At 52.0% G+C, this 25,070-nt stretch overlaps 2 protein-coding genes across 4 annotated transcripts; both read left to right on the top strand.

The window, feature by feature from the left end:
* Positions 1-356: 356 nt before the first annotated feature.
* On the top strand, positions 357-3,897 carry CHKB (choline kinase beta). Of its 2 annotated transcripts, XM_007519365.3 has the most exons (11): positions 358-882; positions 968-1,076; positions 1,298-1,411; positions 1,603-1,736; positions 1,966-2,055; positions 2,207-2,265; positions 2,365-2,446; positions 2,562-2,670; positions 2,977-3,080; positions 3,352-3,433; positions 3,592-3,897. In XM_007519365.3, the coding sequence occupies exons 1-11, from the start codon at positions 659-661 to the stop codon at positions 3,664-3,666; spliced, it is 1,182 nt and encodes a 393-aa protein (XP_007519427.1). In that variant the 5' UTR covers positions 358-658; the 3' UTR covers positions 3,667-3,897. The 2 variants fall into 2 exon arrangements, with proteins under 2 accessions (XP_060044861.1, XP_007519427.1); XM_060188878.1 differs by lacking the exon at positions 3,352-3,433 and having other exon boundaries at positions 357-882.
* A 391-nt stretch (positions 3,898-4,288) lies between these two features.
* On the top strand, positions 4,289-14,209 carry CPT1B (carnitine palmitoyltransferase 1B). Of its 2 annotated transcripts, none has more exons than XM_016186560.2 (19): positions 4,289-4,508; positions 5,067-5,226; positions 5,578-5,717; positions 6,023-6,200; positions 6,405-6,506; positions 6,991-7,128; positions 7,210-7,287; positions 8,181-8,288; positions 8,364-8,448; positions 10,371-10,566; positions 10,889-11,074; positions 11,148-11,253; positions 11,333-11,449; positions 11,835-11,999; positions 12,072-12,206; positions 12,313-12,465; positions 13,015-13,128; positions 13,646-13,738; positions 13,878-14,209. In XM_016186560.2, exons 2-19 carry the CDS (start codon positions 5,086-5,088, stop codon positions 13,956-13,958), a joined length of 2,316 nt encoding a protein of 771 aa, XP_016042046.1. In that variant the 5' UTR covers positions 4,289-4,508; positions 5,067-5,085; the 3' UTR covers positions 13,959-14,209. The 2 variants fall into 2 exon arrangements, with proteins under 2 accessions (XP_016042046.1, XP_016042048.1); XM_016186562.2 differs by lacking the exon at positions 4,289-4,508 and adding an exon at positions 4,601-4,734.
* Positions 14,210-25,070: the final 10,861 nt, after the last annotated feature.

The following is a 25,070-nucleotide window of genomic DNA, read 5'->3' as shown; positions in this document are numbered from 1 at the left end:
TGTGTCAGAGATGGGGAGAGTCAGCACAGCCTTGAAGCAAGAGAGTCAACATGCTTGGTGTCACTCTCATATAATCACGAACTGGTTTTAGAAATGCAGCCTGGACTTCCGGAAGTTGGAAACACAATTCGCACACCCTACTGCCCCGCTGGCCAGAGGTCAGACATCCATCACAAGCAACTTCCGGGAACGCCTATTAATTAGACCCCGCCCTCCAGGTACCATACTGCCAATCAGAATCGCCCAGCCTCTTGCGACGCTTCTTACTGGTCCATACGCTCTTCTGTTTCCGGGACATGGTCCAAACGGCAGCCCACCCGACTGGCAGCCCCGCCTTAGGGGCGTATCCAGGTCCTGTCTGACTCTGGGAGAGGCACCGTAAATCTCGGCTCGGAAACCGCACAGGCCGGGCAGAAACGCGCGAGACTTGGCCTTCTGTAGGTTCCGAACCACGGTCGAACCACGGTCGGGGGGGGGGGGGGGGAAAGAGCCGGTTGGCCCCGCCCCCTGTCGAGAGGAGCCGGAAAGACCCGAGTCTGACGGGCGACGGGCAGGCGAGCCGGAAGCGGAGCCGAGCGTTGCCGGAAGGAATCGAGCCCTCCAGAGGGGCTGACTGTAGTGGGACCAACGTCGGGCCCGGCCGGGCCGACCCCGCGCCATGGCAGCGGAGAGCACGTCTGTGGCCGGGGGAGGGTCTGTCTACGACCGGGCAGCTGTAGACAGTTCGCAGCCGCCCAGGTGCCCAGCCGCGGTCCCGAACCGGCGGCGCTTCTCGTCGCTGTCGCGTGACGCCGAACACCGAGCCTACCAGTGGTGCCGGGAGTACCTGGGCGGGGCCTGGCGCGGAGTGCGGCCCGAGGAGCTGAGGGTCCAGCCCGTGAGGTGGGAGGTCAGGGGTCAGCGCCCGGCGGGGGCGGGGCGGGGGGCGGGGCCTCGGGCTGAGCGCGCACTCTGGGTCCCTCCCCAGCGGAGGGCTCAGCAACCTGTTGTTCCGCTGCTCGCTGCCCGACCGCTTATCCAGCGTTGGCGAGGAGCCCCGGGAGGTGCTGCTGCGACTGTATGGCGCCATCCTGCAGGTGAAGAGGGGGCGAGGGCCGCAGTGGCCACCGGCTTGCGGACCATGCATCTAGTGTCGCGGATGACGGTGTCCCCATCGCACAGGCCAGGGCCATATGAAAGCATCTTAAAGCTGGCGCTCTGGATCCTCCCGACAGCAAAATCACGAGTCCCAGCGCTGGTGGGAGGGGAAAGCAGACCCTCCCGTGACTCTCTGGCCCCTTTACTGCCCATCTTTCAGGGTGTGGACTCGTTGGTCCTCGAAAGTGTGATGTTCGCCATCCTTGCTGAGCGGTCGCTGGGGCCTCAGCTCTACGGAGTCTTTCCAGAGGGCCGACTGGAACAGTACATCCCAGTATGAGCCTGGCCTGAACTCCCTGAGGCATCCCCTCCTCCCGGCCCTGTCCCCATCCCATGATTTATCTTCGCACCCCCACCCCAAGTAGGGAAGCCCCTCCCCCAAGACCCTGACCTCCCCCCATTCCCCAACCCCTTCCCCCTCCTGCCCCAGCCCCCCTCACCACCCTGATAGGTTCCTGGGTGCAGAGCCGGCCTCTGAAAACGCGGGAGCTTCAAGAACCAGTGTTGTCAGCAGCCATCGCCACAAAGATGGCCCAGTTCCACTGCATGCAGATGCCTTTCACCAAGGAGCCCCACTGGCTGTTTGGAACCATGGAGCGGTGAGTCGGAGCCCCCTTGGGCTGACAGTTACCATACTGAGCTGTGACTGCAAATGATTTTGTCCAGTTCCAAGGTGACTGAGTGTCTCACAGGGTCTCCCAGAACAGACTTCCAAACATTTTTTAGACAGGGGTGGGAAAACTAGTAGGACAGTCTGGCTAGGTTAAATAGGAGAGTTGAGGGGACGGATAACACAATGCGCATGTCCGACTGTTCTTTGGCCCTAAGGTACCTAAAGCAGATACAGGACCTGCCTCCCACTAGACAGGCGAACCTGTTGGAAATGTACAGCCTGAAGGATGAGATGGGCAACCTCAGGTAAGGGCCGCAGGAGGGAGCAGGAGAGCACAGAAGGGGGTGCCAGGTACTGTGGGGGTCCTCCCAGGGTCTGCTGAGGGCTGGGGGTGGAGCCTGCCCGAGATAGCTCTAACCCCCCCACTGCTCAGAACCCTGGCGTGCTCTCTTGCAGGAAGTTTCTACACTCTACCCCGTCCCCCGTGGTCTTCTGTCACAATGACATCCAGGAAGGTAGGAAAAGGCAGCTGAGCCTCTCAGCCCAAGGTGAGGGGGGGCCAGAAAGTTCTGGAGTGACAACCCCACCACCACCACCACCACCACACTCCCCAGGGAACATCTTGCTGCTCTCAGAGCCAGAAAATGCCGACAGCCTTATGCTGGTGGACTTTGAATACAGCAGTTATAACTACAGGTGAGGCCAGAGCGTCTCCAATCGGTCTGTTCACACAGTGCCCTGGAAAACAGACCAGACCTTCATGTCTACACTCCCAGGTATTTGGGAACTGAATTACACCTTCTTTCCCCAGGGGCTTTGACATTGGGAACCATTTTTGTGAGTGGGTTTATGATTATACCCATGATGAGTGGCCTTACTACAAAGCACAGCCTGCAGACTACCCCACTCAAGAACAGCAGGTATGGGAACCAGGGCCTAGGGGGAGGGTCTGACCTGTGTGGGAAGAAGAAGGTGGCATCTAAAAGGAATGGTGAGAGGGGCCCAGGTGGTGGCACACCGGGCTGAGCACAGGTTACCATGTGCAGATACCCAGGTCAAGCCCCCAGTTCCCACCTGCAGGGGGCACATTTCACAAGTGATGAAGCTGTGCTGCAGGTGTCTATCTATCTATCTCTTCCCTCTCAATTTCTGTTTAAAAGGAAGGATATAAACTGGGAGAGGCTCTGTAGTCTTTCCAGTTCCTGACTCGTGTCTGCTGATTTCAGCTTCATTTTATTCGGTGTTACCTGGCAGAGGTAAAGAAAGGGGAGACCATCTCCAGAGAGGAACAGAAGAAACTGGAAGGAGATTTGCTGGTAGAGATCAGTAGGTGAGGAGAAGTGGATGGGGCCGAGGTAGAACAGGAAAGGGACGACTGAGGGCAAAGCAGTCAGACTCAGGCTGCAGGTAAGGGACAAAGACAAAGTGGGGGCAGGGAGCAAGGATGGGCCTGAGACTGACAGGAAGACAAGTCAGAACGGGAGGATTTGCGGTGATGGGAAGGAGCTAGAGCTTCTGGATATAACCAGCCTTGGAGTGGTAAACTCCGCAATGCCGAATGTTCTCTAAGCCCCTTACTCCCCCCCCCACCCCCCCGCCAGATACACTTTGGCATCCCATTTCTTTTGGGGTCTGTGGTCCATTCTCCAGGCATCCATGTCCACTATAGAATTTGGTTACTTGGTGAGTAGCCCAGGTGGGTTAGTCTGGCAGTGTGGGGGAAGCAGCAGGGCCTTATGTCCTCCGAGTGGACCTTTGGGGGTGACTGGACACATTGAGGGGGTGGGGTGGGGTTCTAGTCTCAAGCCTTACCAGTTTGTGGGGTGGGTTTCATGTCCTAGGAGTATGCCCAGTCTCGCTTCCAGCTCTACTTCCAGCAGAAACAGCAGCTGACCAACCTCCACCCCTCATCCTGACTCTCCACCTTCTAACTCCTCAGATTTCTCCTAGAGCCTCTAAGGCAGGGCGGCCCTCCAAGGAATTGGAGGGCAGGCAAAGACTGCAAGAGGCCCCAGGGACTGGGCTGAGCCCCCAGTGAGACTTGGGTTCAGGAGACTGACCTCTCCACGAGTTTGAACTGGCTGTCCCCACAGCGGGCAGTCAGACAGGACTGTACCTTAAGACAATAAACAAGCTTCTTCATTCCATCTGTGTTTGACTTTGCTTGGATGCATTAGAGTATTAACCAAGGAGTACCACACTGATAAAGTGAGGGCTGCAGGGAGCCTCAGTTTCCCCCTCCTATCAGCTGTTTGGTGCTCAGGGCTTGAAAGTGGTAAAGGGTCTACTCTGTCAGTTGGAGCCTTTTGTTACCCATCCCTTCCTCTGATGGTAAATACTAAGAGACCTTGGGTAAGGAGTAAGTAGTGAGGTTACAACGAGCTCCTTGGGGTGTGGCTCTCCAACCTTGAGCGCTGGATTTCAGGGTAGGCGACACAGTTGACACGGATGAACTTTCCCCTACATTCTACTATTTTTAGCTCTAATGCCACCACCCTCACGTGAGCCCTTGGGTCCCCCAGGTTCCCAGACCTTTGGGCAATCTTCAGCTTGTAGAAACACTGACCCCCCCCAAGCCTGATTCCTGCCTCTGAGGGGAGGGCATTTGGGCTGCCGCCCTGTGTCTGTTTCTCAACCCAAATTTGGGAGTGGGTATCAGGTTCCCGGTGAGGGCGGAGCAGGGTGGCCAGGCCTGAAGGACGTGGGGACACCGGCCAGGGTGACTGGCCCCACACGCGGACAGAAGTGAACGCGAGTCGTGAGTAGGGGGGCAGAGCAGGGCGATCCGCCCCAGACTGGCATTGGCACTTGGGCGCACGCGGTCTCCACTAGGGACCCCCCCTCCCCCCACCCCTAGCCCAGACCGGCTCGGCTGCCTGGATGCCTCTCGCCACCACCCTGAGCCCAGCCTTCCCTGCCCTCTTGGCTCCTGAAACTTTCAAGGCCGCTGTGCCCGGAACTCGCCCTGAACGCTAGGCTCAAGGGTTCGGCGGCCGTTGGCCGGGTTGGGGGCTGCCGGCGGGCTGGGGAGGGGAGAGGCTAACTTGGGAAGGGGGTGAGTGGGGGGAGGTGACTGCAACTAGCAGGGCGAGGCAGAAGGGGGTGCAACTAGCCGGCGTTGGGGGGGCGGGTTGCAGCTAGGGGGCGCGGGCGGTGGGCGCAGGGGTGGGCGGGGTGGTAGGGGCTGCAGCTAACGGGGCGCGGGGCGGGGCTATAGCCAGCGGGGCGGGGCTTCAGACAGGTGGGCGGAACACTGCGGGTGCCGGGGCAGAGCCGCCCGAGCCCGCCCGCGCCCACTCTTGCGCCCCCCTCCCAGGTGCCGGCCAACCCTCAGGATGGCGGAAGCTCACCAGGCGGTGGCCTTCCAGTTCACTGTGACCCCGGACGGGGTCGACTTCCGGCTCAGTCGGGAGGCCCTGAAACACATATATCTGTCCGGGATCAACTCCTGGAAGAAACGTCTAATTCGAATCAAGGTGGGCACAGGTGTTTCTCTTGGTCGCTTCCGCCCCGCAAGCTCAGAATAAAGCCTTCCGGGGAGACAGAGGCCAGGTGCCAGCTGCCGCCCATTGTCAAGGTCCTCCGTCCCCCAGCCTCAGCTGAGAGGTCTGCAGGCAAATGTTCCGGCAGTGCAGAAACCAGGGGGGTGCGGTAGGTGTGGATGGGCGTGCAGCAGGTGACGGTGGGACTCGGTGTGCGAGCGTGAAGGAGTGAGGACACAACAAGTGAGGAAGGAAGAAAACTGCCCAGGCAAAGACCGGAGCCTCCTAAATGCCTGCTCGCCTTGACCGTCTTGCTTTTTAAAGATGCTTGTTTCTGCCCCACAGAACGGCATCCTTAGGGGTGTATACCCTGGCAGCCCCACTAGCTGGCTGGTTGTCGCCGTGGCCACAGTGGGCTCCTCCTACTGCAACGTGGACATCTCCATGGGGATGGTCTGTCACATCCAGAAATACCTCCCTGAGGGGTAAGAAGCCAGACCTGGAAGGGCACGGGTGTCAGGGGAGAGGGTGAGGGCTCCTAGGCTGAACAGATAGGGGACAATCGCCATGGGAGGCCATGCGGGCAGCCTCTGTGGAGCCAGCACCACCCCATCTCGGCCCCACACCCCTTAGTCTGGATGAGATACTCATATATGAGAGGGCCCAACGAGGCTCATCTCCTCGCTGCCTCCCTTAAGATGGTTCACAACCCTCAGGACTAGAAAAATCAGAATGTCCCCCAGGTTGGCCTGGAGTGAACCCTCTGCAGCCCCCTCCCCTTCTCCCACAGAAGTGGTACCTACCAGACCCCGCAGAGCCGGGCATTGATCAGCATGGCTATCTTCTCCACGGCAGCCTGGATGACAGGCATCTTCTTCTTCCGCCAAACCCTGAAGTGGCTTCTTTCCTACCATGGTTGGATGTTTGAGATGCATGGCCGGACCAGCCGTTTCACCAAAGTTTGGGCTGTGAGCAGAAGCCAGTGGAGGGATTCAGCCATCTTGTCTGAGACCCCAGGGCACCTCACTTGGGTTGTGAGCTGCAGAGAGAGGCGGGCCAGTGCCTGATGTGTGGGCTTGTCCTGATTCTGAGGGTCTGAAACCAGTTCTCAATCCAGTTTGTTCCCACTCCTCCCCCTGGCTCCCCTCCAACATTCTGCTTTGTACCCGCAGATTTGTGTCCGTCTCCTGTCCAGCCGGCGGCCCATGCTCTACAGCTTCCAGACATCTCTGCCCAAGCTTCCTGTGCCCACTGTGCCAGCCACAATTCAGCGGGTGTGTGAATCAAGCATCTCAGTGTGTGTGGGGGGGGGGGGGCTGAGGGGTAAAATGGACACAGAGGACTTTTTTTTTTGAAAATTTTTTTAATATTTTATTTATTTTCCCTTTTGTTGCCCTTGTTTTCTATTGTTGTTGTAGTTATTATTTTTGTTGTTGTTATTGTTGTTGTTGTTGTTGTTGAATAGGACAGAGAGAAATGGAGAGAGGAGGGAAAGACAGAGAGGGGGAGAGACAGACACCTGCAGACCTGCTTCACCGCCTGTGAAGCGACTCCCCTGCAGGTGGGGAGCCGGGGGCTCGAACCTGGATCCTTACGCCGGTCCTTGCACTTAGCGCCACGTGTGCTTAACCCGCTGCGCTACTGCCCGACTCCCTCAGAGGACTTTTCTAAACATAAGGGACTCTCTCACAGGGGCCAATGGGACTAGGCTGGTCATCATTGTTTGCCCCCCATGCTGATGATAATCTGGCCCAACAGTACCTGGCGTCAGTACATCCTTTGCTGGGTGAAGAGGAATATAATCGAATGGAGAAGCTGGCCAAAGAATTCCAGGAAAACACTGCCCCCAGGCTGCAGAAGTATCTAATACTCAAGTCATGGTGGGCGACAAACTATGTGAGTTGTTCCTTCCAGCTTGCCCTCACCCAACTGCACAGCTTTCCTTTCTGCACAACTCTGACCTCCACCCACCCACAGGTGAGTGACTGGTGGGAAGAATACATCTATCTGCGAGGCAGGAGCCCCCTCATGGTGAATAGCAACTATTACGCCATGGTAAGAATGGGATCACATGTGCCCAGCTCTGGCCCCAGTTCCAGGTCTTGGGGACAAAGGGCCCTGGAGGACAACTCAGAGCCCTGGTAGTAGTTTCCTTGGGAAAGTGGGGGTTCTCTAGAATGACCTGGGTGAAAGGAGAAATCCTAGGAGACTAGACAGGAACAAGCTTAGGAATCATAGAGATGCTGAAACTCTGGAGAATCCAGGAAACCCCACAGCCTGACTCTGTCACCCCAGAGTCCTTCAGGCCCATTGTCTGCCCACCCCAGCTCTGTCATTTCCTTCCTGAGTTTCCTTACTGGCCTGACCAAAATCCGGACACCACTATTAGGGAACTTCCTTGAACATACTTCCCTTTGTGTCACTTTGCAGATCAGGATTGCTTCCCTTAGAGCTCAAGAGGCCGCGCACCATGTGGTCAGCCCTAATGCTCCCAGCATCTGCCTGTGCATAGTCAGCTGGTCTCCCTGCTTCCCAAGTACAGTCTCCTCCACACGCCTCTCCCCTTCGCCTCCACTGTCCAAAGCATGATCTGGGCAGTGCTGACAGTCCCCTCCTCTGTAAAGCTGGCCTCCCAGAAACTTACATACCATTTGTCCAGACCAGAGGTTGTACATTTTTTTTGTTTTTCGTAGTGGAATCCCTACCTCTAAGCAAACTAAAATATGAACAAATGAAATTACTTAGGCGAAGCCATTCAGGTCAAAGTAGGTTCAAAGGAGTGAGTGACCAGTGCTGCAATATACCCAGGTCAGACCAGAAATGAGGGGCAGGACACTTCGGGTCCTTGCACAGAGGAGGCATGCCTTTGCACACGTCTGTCCCAGCCACCCTGTAGACTGACACACACACACATTCTCTCTCCCTCCTCTCTCTCTCTCTCTCTCTAGGACTTTGTGCTCATCAAGAACACAGAAGTGCAGGCAGCTCGCCTGGGTAATGTTGTCCATGCCATGATCACTTACCGTCGTAAACTGGATCGTGAAGACATCAAACCCGTGAGTTGTGTTGAGGTGGAGGGTACACTGGGGAAAGGAGGGCCCCTTCTGACCTGTGCTGAACCTTCCTCCCAGGTGATGGCAATGAACTTAGTGCCCATGTGCTCCTACCAGATGGAAAGAATGTTCAATACCACTCGAATCCCGGGCAAGGATACAGGTACCAAGCTACAGCCAGGCACTCTTGGTGGGGCCATGGGCACAGAGACTTCTCCGTCCCCACCGGGGAACCGCATAGCTAGGCTCCCACAGCTGTCCTCTGTGACTTAGGATCACATATCTAAAAAATAGTTTGTTATGACTTTAGAGACCTGTTTAAAGTAGGATGCTTGTGCTGGGACCTTGAGGAACCAGACAGAACCTCTCCTCTGCAGGTTCACAGTATAGAACAAATGTTTCTTGGGAATGTGTGTGTGTGTGTGTGTGTGTGTGTATGTGTGTGTGTAGGGGGGTGCTGCTATCCTCCTGGATTTGGGGGTTCCCTTCTAGGAACCTGGAGTGTAGTAAGGGGATGACTAAGGGGGCTGACTAAATGGCCTGTGGGAACAGCAGCCTCCCCATTTCTGACAGCAGGCCAATCTGTAATGTCCCATAGTTGCAACTTCTTCTTCTTCTTTTTTTTTTTTTTTTAATATTTATTTACGGGAGTCGGGCGGTAGTGCAACGGGTTAAGCTCAGGTGGCGCGAAGCACAAGGACTGGCATAAGGATCCAGGTTCAAGCCCCTGGCTCCCCATCTGCAGGGGAGTTGCTTCACAGGCGGTGAAGCAGGTCTGCAGGTGTCTATCTTTCTCTCCCCCTCTCTGTTTTCCCCTCCTCTCTCCATTTCTCTCTGTCCTATCCAACAACAATGACATCAATAACAACAACAATAACTACAACAACAATAAAACAACAAAAGGGAATAAGTAAATAAATATTTTTAAAATAAAAATATTTATTTACTTATTCCCTTTTGTTGCCCTTGTTGTTTTTTTATTGTTGTAGTTATTGTTGTTGTTATTGATGTCATCGTTGCTAGATAGGACAGAGAGAAATACTGAGAGGAGGGGAAGACAGAGAGGGGAAGAGAGAGACACCTGCAGACCTGCTTCACCGCCTGTGAAGCGACTCCCCTGCAGGAGGGGAGCCAGGGGCTCAAACTTGGATCCTTAGGCCGGTTCTTGCACTTTGCGCCACCTGCACTTAACCTGCTGCACTACTGCCCGACTCCCAGTTGCAACTTCTTCTATGAGAAACCTCATAGAACTATTGTTAGCATTAAACCAGAGGTAGAGGAGGCACCCAACACAGGGCCCAGCTAAGTGCAGGTAGATTCTGCCTCCAGGGAAGGAAGCGCAGGTTAAGTTGGACACAGCACAAATAGAATATGCCAGGGGTAGGGCCAGGCAGTAGCACAATGGGTTAAGCGCACATAGCTCAAAGCATAAGGACTGGTGTAAGGACCCCAGTTCTAGCCCCCGACTCCCCACCTGCAGGGGAGTCGATTCACAAGCAGTGAAGCAGGTCTGCTGGCATCTGTCTTTTTTTCTCCCTCTCTGTCTTCCCCTCCTCTCTCGAATTCTCTCTGTCCTTCCAACAACAGTAATAATAACAACAAGGAAAAACAACAACAAAATGGAAAAAATGGCCTCCAAGAGCAGTGGATTCATAGTGTAGGCACTGAGCCCCAGTGATAACCCTGAAGGCAAAAATAATAAATAAAATAAGAATAGAAAAGAATAGGGAGTCGGGCGGTAGTGCAGCGGGTTAGGCTCATTTGGCGCAAAGCGCAAGGACCGTCATAAGGATCCCAGTTCAAGCCCCCGGCTCCCCGCCTGCAGGGGAGTCACTTCACAAGCGGTGAAGCAGGTCTGCAGGTGTCTCTCTTTCTCTCCCCCCTCTGTCTTCCCCTCATCTCTCCATTTCTCTCTGTCCTATCCAACGACGACATCAATAACAAAAACAGTAATATCTACAACAATAAACAAGGGCAACAATAAATATTTTAAAAAAGAAAGAATATGCCTGGGATCCCTTTCCAAGGGGGCTGGGGAAGGGAGCTGCTGCCACCATCCTCCCTCAGTCGCAGCTTCTATCGCAGACATACTGCAGCACCTCGCTGAAAGCAGGCACGTGGCCGTCTACCATAAGGGCCGCTTCTTCAAGGTGTGGATCTATGAGGGCTCACGCCTACTCCAGCCTCGGGACCTAGAGATGCAGTTCCAGAGGATTCTGGATGACCCCTCTCCACCTCAGCCTGGGGAGGAGAAGCTGGCGGCCCTCACTGCTGGGGGAAGGTATTAGAGCCTGGCCTGGCTGCTTCGGGGCTCTGCATGCTGCCCCGGACTCAGAACTGGAGGCATGACTGGGAGAGGGGTGTGCCAGCAAGGTGTCCTCTGTCCAAACCAGGACCCACTCTGTGAGGGGCACTGGTGTGATGGCACCAGGTAGCAGGCATCACCTGCCATGCCTGTGTGTCCACCCACTAACTGGGTGGTGGGTAAGTGGGAGTGCTGAGGGCCAAGGGCACCTTCCACCTCACCAGTCCTGTCAGGTCTCAGGCAGTGCCCTCCTCAGCAGTGACCTGGCCGCTCATTCTGTTCTTGTCTGTGCCCACAGAACAGAGTGGGCGCAGGCACGCCAGGATTTCTTCAGCTCTGGCAAGAACAAGGCTTCTCTGGATGCCATTGAGCGTGCCGCGTTCTTTGTGGCCCTGGACGAGGAGTCTTACAGCTATGACCCCGAAGATGAAGCCAGTCTCAGCTTCTACGGCAAAGCCCTGCTCCATGGCAATTGCTATAATAGGTATGGTGCCCGCTCCCTGCGCCGCCCTCCTCTGCACCTCACCTACCTTCATTGCTTGGCTCTCCTCCTGCAGATGGTTTGACAAGTCTTTCACACTCATCTCCTTCAAGAATGGCCAGTTAGGCCTCAACACAGAACACGCATGGGCAGATGCCCCTATCATGGGCCACCTATGGGAGGTAAGAAGCCCAAAGGAGGGTCCTTCAGGGTGGGCTCCGGGCTGGAGGACAGGCTTCCCAACCTGCCTTCTCCTTGCAGTTTGTCCTCGGCACTGACTCCTTCCATCTGGGCTACACAAAGACTGGGCACTGTGTGGGAGACCCCAGCCCCCGGCTGCCCCCTCCCCAGCGGCTGCAGTGGAGCATTCCTGAGCAGGTGCATAGGTCAAGCAAGGGCAGGGGTGGGCGTGTAAGAGTCGCAAGTCCCTGGGACCCTCTGACACCTCCTCCCCTCTGGCTCTGCCGCACTCTCGGGATGGGTCTGCACCTTCTCAGGGTTCAGATTGCCCACTGGGAGAACAAAGGTGCCAGGGCTGTCTAGTGATTGTGTTCACGGAGCACCTGTAACCCCTCAGTCCTCCCCTGAAGCCCAGCCCCTCGGGGAGCCCTTTGTGTCTCCTCCCCAGGATATGGAGGCGTGTACCGAGAGCTCCCCAGTCTTGCCCTGCATCTGTTACCTAAGCTTCAGACCTCCAAGGCATGACCCTGGAGCCCTACTTGGATTGCTTTGCTCCCTGCTGACTGTTTTCATGTCTCGGCAGTGCCAGGCGGTCATTGAGAGCTCCTATCAGGTGGCCAAGACGCTGGCAGATGACCTAGAATTATACTGCTTCCAGTTTTTGCCCTTCGGCAAAGGCCTCATCAAGAAGTGTCGGACTAGCCCCGATGCCTTTGTGCAGATTGCCTTGCAGCTGGCTCACTTCCGGGTAGGAGCCTAGGGCAGCTGGGGTACAGGGGGCACTTGGCACCTGCCACACTCACCCCTCTGTGTTCCCTAGGATAGAGGCAAGTTCTGCCTGACCTATGAAGCCTCGATGACTAGACTGTTCCGGGAGGGACGGACTGAGACTGTACGTTCCTGTACCAGTGAGTCCACAGCCTTTGTTCAGGCCATGATGAAGGGATCCCACAAGGTGAGCCCTGCTCCCTGTAACATTATGGTGAGGAGTCCGCCTCCATTTCCTACCTGATTTGAGGGTTAAGGCTGTTCTCCACTAACTACTCTGCTTCTGACCTTAGAAATCAGAACTTCAAATTCTCTTCCGGAAAGCTTCTGAGAAGCACCAGAATATGTACCGCCTGGCCATGACGGGGTCTGGGATCGACAGGCACCTCTTCTGCCTTTATGTGGTCTCCAAGTACCTGGGGGTTGACTCCCCTTTCCTGGCAGAGGTTAGTGCTGTCAATAAGTGGGTCTTTCGTCCTGGTGTCCTTTCCTGGTGGCTCTCGGTCTGCTTTCTGGCTGGCTGGTTGCCCTGAAGTTGCTCTGGAAGACTATGGCCAGCTTTCCTGCTCTGCACTCTGCCCAAGTCTTTGACACTAAATGAGGGAGCGGGTGTCATGTGTGGGGTGATCTGTCTAGTGGTGACCGGTTGCGGGCAAAGTGAAGAGGATTAGACAGGCCGAGTGTCAAAGAGGAGAGGACTTCCTGGGCCTGCACAGTGGGGCAGGGGTATGTTGGGTGGTGGTGGGGGGACAGGTGCAGGAGGGGAGTCACAGAAACAGGCAAGTCCAGTGGGCCTGAGTGACTATCAAGGGCTCCATGCAGATGGTGCAGTGGGGAGAGCAGACCAGGGAGGCCAGTGCTGTCTTTGGCTCCTGCACTGACTTCCACAGCTCAGCCAGGACAGAGTCCAGCTCACACAGGTGCTTGGCTGCCAGCTATGGATGGGTGTGTGCTTATGTGCATGGCATCTAACCTCTGCAGCCTTCCTACCACAGGTGCTGTCAGAACCCTGGCGCCTCTCCACCAGCCAGATCGCTCAATTCCAGATCCACATGTTTGACCCAAACAAGTACCCCAATCACCTGGGTGCCGGAGGTGGCTTTGGACCTGTAAGTGTCCTCACTGGACAGCAGTGGGTGGCCCAGCCCAGGGGTTTCAGAGGAGAGACACGAGCACAACCATGGCCCTGGCCCACGTGCAAACAGGATGGACGGTTACTAACCCTACAGAAAGCTGCCTAGGATCCACCCCAGCTGAGACCTCCTGAGGAGTGGGGCCATGCCCAGGATGGGTGTCCAGGGGGCTGGGAAGCACCTTGGGCCCCTCTAAAGTATGTCCCCTGCAGATTTCACTCTCCCACTGAGGCCGTCACATAGGCTCACTTTCCAGAGAACTGGAGAGCCCCCATCAGAGGGGGTGACCTTGAGCCTCCTGAAGGAAGCATGAAGTCCTGGATTCCTGGGTGGGGCCTGGAGCCACAGGGGTCGGAACCCTTTGGCTTCTACACTCTTTCCTTGGGGGGTGGGGGAGCACTTCTGTGAACCCCTGTGGAGAAAAGACTAGCTGGGCCTTCAGGTCTTCAGGGTTTGGTCCACCTCTTCTTCCTTGCCCCTGAATTGTCCTCAGGTAGCAGATGATGGCTATGGGGTTTCCTACATGATTGCTGGGGAGAAGACAATCTTCTTCCACATCTCCAGCAAGTTTTCAAGCTCCGAGACGGTGAGTCTCTCTTGTTTCCATTAAGGTTGTGGAAGGGAGCACCCTACAGGGCCCTGTGTGACTGGGAAGGAGTCCTTGCCTGTGGGAACAGGGGAGGGGAGTCACCCTGGAAGTTGGTCTGAACTCCTGGGTCCCACAGAATGCCCAGCGCTTCGGGAAACACATCCGCCAAGCTCTGCTGGACATCGCCGATCTTTTCAATTGCAAGATTGACAGCTGAGGGCTGGAGAAATGCCAGCTGCCCTTGCACCCCCACATTATGGAGGAAGGGGCCTGTGGTTGGCTTGCACACTAGGGGTGGCCATGCAGCGGTGCCCAGGCTCTAAGGACAACTCTGGCAGAAGACGCTCCCTAGGCAGATCCTGCTCCCAAGGGCCCAGGTGGTGGAGGTGGGGTTGGAGCAGGGAGGGGATTCTGATCTATTTTCCTGCTGGATACTAATAAAAAATAAGGCTGTATAATTCCCCCTTACCCCTTATGTACCTGTGTTTCTCTTTGGAAACTAGGAGACCTCTCTGCTCCAGCTGAGGTCAGAGAGGTGACACAGGAAAGGCCGGGGCTGGGAGGCTGTAAGAGGCTTGTGACTTGCTCTGAAATGTGCATCTCTGCTCATCAGAGCTCATCAGCAGTGCAGTCTCCGCTGCTGATGTCCACCCACGTGTACACTTAGAATACATTATTGCTTCAGACACTGTCATCTGTTCCCTGAGGCCACTAGGGACCCCTGTCTGCTTCACACACAGCTACTTCCTCTAGATTGGAGCACGCCTGCTGAGACCCTTGTCTTCCTCCTGGACTTTGGGAGGGGCTGCAGGCTGAGTCCAGAGATTCAGGTACCACGAGGTCATGTTTATGAGAACGCTCACAGGATCAAAAAGCCACATGTGCTCCTTCCCTTAGAGCAGCTTTCCTATTGAAATAACAGTACGGCCAGGTGGTGACACACTGGGTTAAGCACACATAGTGCAAAGCGCAAGGACGAGTTCAAGGATCCCGGTTCGAGTCCTGGGCTCCCCACCTTCAAGGGGGTTGTCACTTCACAGGCGGTGAAGCAGGTCTCCAGGTGTCTGTCTTTCTCTCCCCCTCTCTGTCCTCCCCTCCTCTCTCAATTTCTCTCTGTCCTATCCAGCAACAACAAGGGGGAAAAGATGGCTGCCAGGAACAGTGGATTCATAGTGCAGGCACTGAGCCCCAGTGAGAACCCTGGAGGCAATAAATAAATAACATTACCATTTACAGAGCCACTGATCAGAGGGTAAAGCCTAAGATTTGCATGTGTGAGATCCTGGATTCAACCCCCAAAACTTCACAGTCCAGAGTAGAGCTATGCTCCAGTCCCACCCCCCACCCTCGACTTAAAAATAAATCTTTAAAATTTTGAGTAGCGCATAATAATTATGCAAAATATCTTCATGCCTAAGACTCTGAGGTCCAGTTTGAATCCCCAACACCATCATAAGCCAGAGCAGAACTGTGCTGTGCTTAAAATCAAAAAAAGAAGGGGGTCAGGCGGTAGCGCAGTGGGTTAAGTGCACGTGGCACAAAGCTCAAGGACCAGCTTAAGGATCCGGGTTCAAGCCCCTGGCTCCCCACCTGCAGGGGAGTCGCTTCACAGGCGGTAAAGCAGGTCTGCAGGTATCTGTCTTTCTCTCCCCCCTCTGTCTTCCCCTCCTCTCTCCATTTCTCTCTGTCCTATCTAACAACAACGACATCAACAACAACAACACTAATAACTACAACAACAATGAAAAACAACAAGGGCAACAAAAGGGAAAATAAATATTTAAAAATTTTTTTTTTAAAAAATTTTAAAGGGGGGGAAAATGGCCTCCCAGAGCAGTGGATTCATGGTGCAGGCACTGAGCCCCAGCAATAACCCTGGAGGCAAAAAAAAAATTTTTTAAAGAAAAAATTGAGAATAAAAGATAGTAATTTTGATGGGGAGTGAAAGTAGGTACTCCACTATTACTGTTACATGCTTTGAACGAATCTAGACCTCAGCAGTCTGCTAAGGCTAAACACCCAAAAGTAGATCACATACAGTTCTGGTTTCTTAGGAACCAGTGTTTACTAAGCACCCACCATGTCCTCGGCTCTGTGCTGGGGATCCCATGATGAACAAGGCACAGCCTGTCCACGTGGGCCTCATAACTTGGTAAGGACAGAGGGACTGGTACAGAAACCAGGGGACCTTTGGAATAATGCATTTAGCATGTACTTACTGAGTGTTACAAGTGTGGTAGACGCTGGGATACGGCAGTGAACGACTGATAAAAACAATCCCTCCCTGCAGCATGGAAGAGTCTAGTGAGGGAGACAAGCAGTAACCAAGAAGAATGAGTAACTTACATAGTAAGTCAGATGGTAATGAGTGCTCAGGAGAGCAGTCAGCAAGGGGAGGGATTAAATAGAAGGGGCAGGTGGCAATGTCAGAGAGGGTGACAGACAGACCTCCCTGGGGGGTAGGGGGTACTTTTTACTACAGGCTTGAAGGAGGTGGGGTGCAGCCATGTAGGTGGGAGTTGCAAGGCAGAGGTGTCTTGCTGTAGTGGAGGACTGTGCTGGAGAGCCTGTGGTTATGTGGAGTAAAGAGGGGGAAAGCAGGCATGAGCCAGGTGGAGGACTGTGCTGGGGGGGCTGTGATTATGTGGAGTAAAGAGGGGGGAAAGCCTGGGAAGCCACATTGGCTTCTCCAAATAACCAAAGTCACCAAAGTTTCTGTAGAGAGTGATGATCTGTCCTGGGTATTTGTGAGGTCACTCAGGCTCACTGGAGTGAGGGAAGAACACAGAATAGTAAGGATAGATATGGGAGACATCAGTTCTTCTCACGCTGGAAGCAGAAATAGAAGAAACAATGGACCCTAAATAAAGGAATGGAGAACTCAGAAACTCGGCATGTCACAGGACAGTTAAGAAACAAGGTGTGGCAGCAAAGATAATTCCCTATTTCTATTTTGGGTGGTGGGGTGACTAGATGAGACTGTAATGAAGTGTTGAAGATCAAACCCATAAGCTTGCCTAGGCTTGGAAGCAAAGTAAGTTTTCAATAAACTGGATTACAATTAATGTTGAAATTTAGTCAGTATCCCTTTATCTGATTAGTTCTTGGTTAAAACATATAAAAAGGGGGAGTTGGGCAGTAGCACAGCAAGTCAAGAGCATGTGGTACAAAGCGCAAGGATCGGTGTAAGGATCCTAGTTCGAGCCCCCAGCTCCCCACCTGTAGGGGAGTTGCTTCACAGGTGGTGAAGCAGGTCGGCAGGTGTCTATCTTTCTCTCCCCCTCTCTGTCTTCCCCTCCTCTCTCCATTTCTCTCTGTCCTATCTAACAACAACGACATCAACAACAACTACAACAACAATGAAAACAAGGGCAACAAAAAGGGAAAATAAATATTTTTTAAAAATTTTTAAAAGAAATAAAAACCTCAACATGCTTCAGCTCAGACTGTGTCCAGAGACTTCACGTGTGGAATGACAACCCTTCAGCTTCATTACTCAGGTGAGACCTTTCCTTTCATAGTATTCTCTAATTCCATCCCAGGTGGTTCACTTTCTAACAAAGTCCCAAAACCTAGATATAGACCAGGTTCTTTGAGAGAGAGCATATGTTCACACGTATCCATAAACCAGTGCAAAATATATACCTGAAAGCAGAAGTACACTAGAGTTTGCAGTGAGTACCCCCCCCCAACACTTCCTCTCCACTATTCCAGCCTTTGGGTCCATGATTGCTCAACAATTTGTTTGGCTTTGTATGTTAACTCTCTTTTCAGCCATCAGGATGCCAGCCAGGCTTCCCTGGACTGAAGACCCCACCAATGTGTCCTGGAGCTCCGCTTCCCTGGAGACCTACCCTACTAGGGAAAGAGAGAGGCAGACTGGGAGTATGGACCGACCAGTCAACGTCCATGTTTAGCAGGGAAGCAATTACAGAAGCCAGACCTTCCACCTTCTGCAACCCACAACGACCCTGGGTCCATGCTCCCAGAGGGATAAAGAATGGGAAAGCTATCAGGGGAGGGGGTGGGATATGGAGATTGGGTGGTGGGAATTGTGTGGAGTTGTACCCCTCCTACCCTATGGTTTTGTTAATTTATCCTTTCTTAAATAAAAAAAGAAATTAAAAAAAACATATAAAAAGAAACCACAGTGCTAAGACAGGGTGACAATTTACTAGACTCAGGTAAGTTCTCTTGTACCCCATAGGTTTACACATCTACAGTAAAGCTAGCTTCATCCAACAAAATATTTTATTTTATTTTATTTTAATGAGAAAGCGATACAGAGAGAAAGACCAGAACACTGCTCAGCTCTGACTTACAACCATACTGAGGATTGAAACTGGGACCTCAGAGCCTCAGGCATTAAGTCTTTTGCAGTACCATTATGGAATCACCAGCCCAACACAATAGAATTTTCATTAATACTCAGTTGACTGAAAAGGAGACTCTGCTTCAGACCATTATTCAAAAAATTAGGGTGGCAGTAGCCTAGTTTTCCTCAGAGAGCCTCAAGTTGTCTTGGGCATCAATATTCAGCAGGTACCTGGAGGCTGGGGGAGGGGGGGGAGGAAGAGAGAGAGAACACTCAAGAAAGGTTTCTGTGAATGTGATCTGGTAGGGCTATAGAGCTCTCCCATCCACATCCCAATGGTCATGACCCATACTGCAAGGAAGACTAAAAACTGTCATTGAGCTATGTGCCAAGACAGAAAGAAAACATGAGGTGAACTGTTAGCTGGTTTCAGATGCACTAGGGCATGGGTGAGCCAAACTGCCCTCTCTAAATTCCCTGATAACCACATTCATCTGCTGGGCAGGGACATAAGCCCCTCTAAGAACAGAACCCCTCTCCCCTGTCCTTGCTTGACACTCTGTCCTTCTACTGTCCAGAGGCCAGCAGGGCCGGGCAGACCTGGGCTGGAGCCAATGCTCTCAGCTCCCGGCTGCCTGTACCTGGGTCCCCCCTTTATCTCCCGAGCCTTGGCAGTCTCCATGAAAGACAGATTCAACAGTCATCCCCACCACAACTCTGAAGACTGGCAATGGATGGCCTTCAGCCGGTCGTCCAACAAGTGTTTGCTATTCCTGCAGAGCCGAGGGCTGTCCCCGAGAATAGGAACACAAGAGTAACCAGACAGACATGGCAGGCATTGCCCCAGGCTCTAGGAGCTGAGGGGAGGCACACAGTCTTCAGACACTGGGGCGCCCCCTCATGCCAACATTACTCACCCTCAGACCTCGGGCAGGGCAGGACCTGGACGCCCCGCCCCTTGTGCTCCGTATTCCAGCCAATGAGCCCTCGAGTCTTAAGCCCGACCTGGGCGGCCCGTCACGTGCACGTGGCCCCGCCCCTTCCGCTCTGTATTCCGGCCCGTGAGGACACGTGGTCAGCGAGGAGGCGGGGCTGGTAACGACTTCCTGTGTGCCTCTCACCTCAGGGGCCGGCAGACCTGACACGGCCGCAGGGTGAGAGAGAGAGAGAGAGAGAGGTGAGTGAGGCGCCCCTACCTGTCTCTCCCCGGGGCTGTGCCCACGGTCTCCCGCCACACCCTGCAGCCCCGCTCCTCACCCGCACACCCAGCCCGTCACCCTGCTGCCCTCGTTCTCCTCACCCGTCGCGCTCATTCCCACTGTGGATCGCCTCGCCTCTCACCCGGCAAACCCCGACCCCTCACCCCTAACTCCTACCCTGACCTGAACCTTCACCCCGAACACTCCACCCCCCACCTTCCATCTCCTCCCCGTGGCTTCCTCACCTGGCACAACCCAGCCCCTCGCCCCGTACCCCCTCGCCAGCGCGCCCTGCAGCCTGGAAGGATCCCTCGACTCCACACGCCCCCCTCGCCTCGTTCCCTCACGTGAACACCCCGGAAGCGGGGGTCGACCCAGTCCCTGCACACCCCGCTCCCACACACCACACACCCGTCACTCACAGCGGAGCAGCTCTGACCTGACTGCCCTCTCACCCTCGTACGTCTCCCCTTCCAAGAGGGACCCCAGAGACCCTGCAGCTCTTCATACCAAAAAAGACCCTCAAACCACAGCCTGGATGTGTCTCTGCCCTCGGCACATCCCAGGATCCAGTCCCCAAGCCCCTCCATTCCCTCAGCCCTACTCACCCAGAGAGACCCCCCCCTTCTCTCTCTCTCTTTCTCTCTCTCCCTCTCTCCCTACGATCACCCCCCACCTACTTTGCCATCACCTGCATTCCCTTGGCACCGACGCTGGCCCAGGCCTCCTCTCCACACGAGCTCTCCTGGCATCCCAGGCAAACTCATCAGGAAGGAATGCCATGGACACTCACCGCATACTCTTCTTCCTCAACTTCCTCCTGAATTTCTTTTCTCCTTCCCTCCTTTCCCCCGCCACCCCTTTCTTTTTTCTTTTTTTTTTAATGTTTGTTTTATATTTTATTTCCTTTTACTTCACTGCTCCAGACAGATTTTCTTCTATTTCTTTATTGGGGAATTAATGTTTTACACTCGACAGTAAATACAATAGTTTGTACATGCATAACATTTCCCAGTTTTCCGTATAACAATACAACCCCCACTAGATCTTCTGTCATCCTTCTTGGACATGTATTCTCCCCACCCACCCATCCCAGAGTCTTTTACTTTGGTGCGACTTTTTTTTTTTTCATTGACAAAACCATCTAATAAGAGGGGTGAAATTCCACACATTTCCCACCACCAGAGTTCCATATCCCATCCCCTCCATTGGAAGCTTTCCTATTCATTACCCCTCTGGGAGCCTGGACCCAGGGTCATTATGGGGTGCAGAAGGTGGGAGGGCTGGATTCTGTAATTGCTTCTCCGATGGACATGGACATTGAAAGGTTGATCCATACTCCCGGCCTGTCCTCATCTTTCCCTACTGGGTCAGGGCTCTGAAGAGGTGGGGTTCCAGGGTACATTGGTACTTTTTTTTTTTTTTAAGGAGAGCACTACTCAGCTCTAGTTTATGATGGTGTCAGGGATGGAACTTGGGACCTTGGAGCATCAGGCGTGAAAGTTCTTTACATAAGCGTTATGCTATCTGCTTGGCCCCTTTCTGGACTTATTTTCCAGGCCCATCCCTCATTTAAGATCTAACATCCTTAGGGGATGAGCAGATGGCATAATCGCTATGTGGAAGATCTAACATCCTTTTAGCCATAACTTCCACCCTTCTAGCTGTTGTGTGTTCTGTCTTCCAGCATGTCTGCCCCTGAAGTGCCCCTACTTCATGCCCACCTACCATCTTAAACACCCCTTATGCCACCATTCTTATGGATCTGGGAGATACTCATCTGGTCCAACATAGACTTTACCATGTACATGGACCCATGTTCAAGTCCCTGGCATCACACGGGAACACCAATGACAGCAGGGTAGTGTCGTATTGTCTATTCTCCCTCTCCCTCTTGGTCTCTCTGTCTCCCTCTGTTTTTTGAGATTAAAAGCAGAACAAGAAAATCCACTAGGAAGAGTGGAATCACAAAGGAGCCCACTCCAGTGCCAACCCCCCCAAAAAAAAAACTCTCTTACTTGTACCCTCACCTTGTCTGTCCACCAACTATCAAATCCTCTTGTTACACTCCATCCATTTTCACTGCGCCACACTAGGGGTTCTGAGGATACTGTGAATCCATCTGTGTGACCTCAGCTATGCTGCCACTGCTTCTCTGCTCCTTGTCTGAAACCTCTTGGTAATACACAGCTTTGCCCAGCCTTTGTTATCCTCCATGAGCTTAGACTGCTTGTCCTTTTTTTTTTTTAATAAATGTTATTTATTTATTTATTCCCTTTTGTTACCCTTATTGTTTTATTGCTGTAGTTATTGATGTCGTCGTTGCTGGATAGAGCAGAGAGAAATGGAGAGAGGAGGGGAAGACAGAGAGGAGGAGAGAAAGACAGACACCTGCAGACGTGCTTCACCGCCTGTGAAGTGACTCCCCTGCATGTGGGGAGCCAGGGGCTAGAACTGGAATCCTTACACCAGTCCTTGTGCTTCGAGCCACATGCGCTTAACCCACTGCGCTACCGCCCGACTCCCGTCCTTTCTTTAAAGTAGATTTTAATGTATTTCTTTTTGTGAGAAAGAGAATAGGAGAGAGAGAGAGAGACTGAGTCAGAGAAAGACACCAGAGCACTGTTCACTTTTGGCATATGGTGATTCTGAGAATTGAACCTGAGGCCTCTAGGATCTTGGGCATGTGAGTTCTGAGTCACCACTCCAACCCAAGAGTGTCTGTTCTTTTTCACTCAAGAACTGAACCTGGATCACTTGAACTCCTGCCAGCCTTTTCCTGTCCCCTGCCTCCTTCCCTCCCTTTGCATTTCCCTTCCCAGGGTAAGGTAATCATTTTCCTGTCTGAGCCTACTTCCTGCACCATTAGTACTTTCCCTTTTTCTTCAGCTTTTTCTGCCCAACTTGCCCTTCCTATACAACCAAAAGACAGGCAGGACTGTTTTTTCATTAAAAAGTAAAAAAAAAGAACTTCACCCTTTCTCTTTTTCTTCCTTCCCCCCCCCCCTCTTTCTGCAATGGTCTGTCTCTTTCTGTCTCTCTCTTCTGTCTCTCACTCTCCCCCCCAAATATAGAAAACTGGGTCTAAGATGCTACTTAGTGGTATTTTGCATGTACAAGGTCCTGAGTTTATTCCCCAGTACCAGATAAGCAAAAGAAAAGAAATTTTTGAGTGCCAGCAGCAAAATATATGAGAGTGCAAACAGGACCCGGACTGCCAGAGCCAGTTCTCAGATCTGCCTGCATATGCCCTGTGACTTGGAACAATTGAGTTAACTTCTTTGAGTCTTACTTTCCTCATCTTAAAATTGGAGTAATAGTATTAAAGAGTCCCTATAAAGGCTAAAATGCTGAGAACAGTGTTTGATTGGAAATAGGAACAGTCACTATGGGAATAGAAAAGACAGGCGAGCCTTCTAGATGAAAACCTTGAACAGTCTGGGAGTCGGCACAAGGGTAAAGGGTTGGACTTTCAGCATGAACTCCTGAATTCAATTCCTGGCATTGCATGTGCCAGAGTGTGCTCTGGTTTTTTGTTCTCTCTTCCTCTCTTTATCATAAATAAATGGATAATTCTGTTCAGTTTCTTAACTAAGGAAAAGAAGTAACACTTGAACTGAGTGTTAAGAGAGTAAGGGGAGGATATTCAGGGAACAGGATAATAATATATATAAAGGCATGGAAGCAAGAGTAAACATGCTTTCAAAGTTCTCAATGACATGACTGAGATACTTATTTACAGAAAAAGGCTTTGGTTTGAAATTGAGTAAGGACATGAATGACTGACCACTGTTCTTCAAAGAATCTCGATTTACAAACAAGTTTCTTTTATCCTATTGATTTTTTTTTCCCTCCAGGGTTATCACTGCACTACGAATCCACTGCTCCTGTGGCCATTTTTTTTCTTCCACTTTTTTGGACAGAACAGAGAGAAATTGAGGAGGGAGGGGAATATAGAGAGGGAGAGACACAGACACCTGCAGACCTGCTCCACCACTTGTGAAGCGACGCCTGCAGATGGGGAGCTGGGGGCTCAAACTGGGATCCTTGTGTAGGTCCTTATATATTTTTTAAATATATATTTATTTATTCCTTTTTGTTGCCCCTTGTTGTCTTTATTGTTGTTGTTATTGACGGTGTTCGTTGTTGGATAGGACAGAAAGAAATGGAGAGAGGAGGGGGAGACAGAGAGGGGGAGAGAAAGACAGACACCTGCAGACCTGCTTCACTGCTTGTGAAGGGATTCCCCTGCAAGTGGGGAGCCGGGGGCTCAAACCGGAATCCTTATGCCGTCCTTGTGCTTTGTGCCACCGGTCCTTATGCTTTTTTTTTTTAACTTTTTTTTTATTTATTATTGGATAGAGACAGAGAGAAGTTGAAGGGAAGGAGAGATAGAGATGGAGACACCTGCAGCCCTACTTCACCACTCGTGAAGCTTTTCCCCTGCAGGTGGGGACCAGGGGCTAGAGCCCGTGTACTTGTGCACTGTAGTGTGTGCGCTTAACCAAGTGTGCCACCACCTGGCCCCGGTCCTTATGCTTTTAACACGGTGCACCACCGCCTGGCCCCCTATTTTTCTGTAATCCCCAGTTTCTTTAATACTGTTTGGAGTATAGTGGGTACCTAAATTTACCAAATTAAATATTTGAGATGACTGAAGCTTAGGTTATATATAAGAATGTTGATAGGTATTGATAAATATGAGTTTTGGTATCTTTAAAGATGATATTGGGGCATACAAATCATTTGAATGTTTACTTTGTTTTTAAAAACTAATATTTTATTTATTTAATTATTTTTATTATCCTTTAACCTATTGATAGAGACATCCAGAAATTAAGAGGAAGGGGAATATAGAGAGGGAGAGAGAGACAGAGAGACACCTGCAGCCCTTCTTCACCACTGGTAAAGTGAAGCTTTCCTCCTGCAGGTGAGGACTGGGGGCTTGAGCCCAAATCCTTATACATTGTAACATGTGCACTCAACCAGGTGTGTCACCATTTAGCACTCCCAAACTGATACTTACTCAGCTTACTAATTTGCCAGTGAAGCAGTGCTGCTGGTGTCTCTCTGTCTCTCTCCCTATCTCCTCCTCCCCTCAGTTTCTCTCTATCCTTGTCCAAAATAAATAAGTGAAAATAAATTTTTTAAATGTTACCAATTTTAAAATCCAATTGGGAGATCTACAAAACATATCTCAAACTTTTTTTATTAAACAGTCTTTCTTTATATTAGTGATTTAACATGGATTTAATCTCAAACTTAGAAATAGGTCAAACCTCAAGTTCCTTTTTTTTCCATACCATAGTAAAGAAGGTGGGGGTAGGTAGCATAATGGTTATGCAAAGAGGCTCTCATGCCTAGCTCCAAAGTTCCAGGTTCAATCCTCTACACCACCATAAGCCACAGCCGAGTAGTGCTCTGTTAAAATAAATAGATAAAAGAAAATTTAAAAAACCAAACCACAGTGCTGCTCAGCACTGGCTCATGATAGTACAAAGGATTGAATCTGAGACATCTGAACTTCAGGCATGGAAGTCTTTGGCATAATTATTGTGTTGTCTCTCCAGCCCCAATTCTCAGATTTGTAAATAGTCTGTCTCTATATGCTGATTACTCCATTTTTTTCTTTTCTTTTCTTTTTAATTGTTACTAGGATTATCACAGGCGATACCTGCACGATGAATCCACCTCTCCTGATGGTCATTTTTCCTTTTGTTTATTTATATTTTATTTTATTGTTATTTTTTATTTCATAGGACAGATAGAAATTGAGAGGGAAGGAGGTGATAGAAATGAAAAGAGAGACACCTGC

The sequence above is a fragment of the Erinaceus europaeus genome, chromosome 4, assembly GCF_950295315.1.
Source record: "Erinaceus europaeus chromosome 4, mEriEur2.1, whole genome shotgun sequence".
In the NCBI taxonomy this organism is placed as follows: domain Eukaryota; kingdom Metazoa; phylum Chordata; class Mammalia; order Eulipotyphla; family Erinaceidae; genus Erinaceus; species Erinaceus europaeus.
Note: the sequence above shows the minus strand (reverse complement) of the source record. Positions and strands in the feature narration are given on the sequence as shown.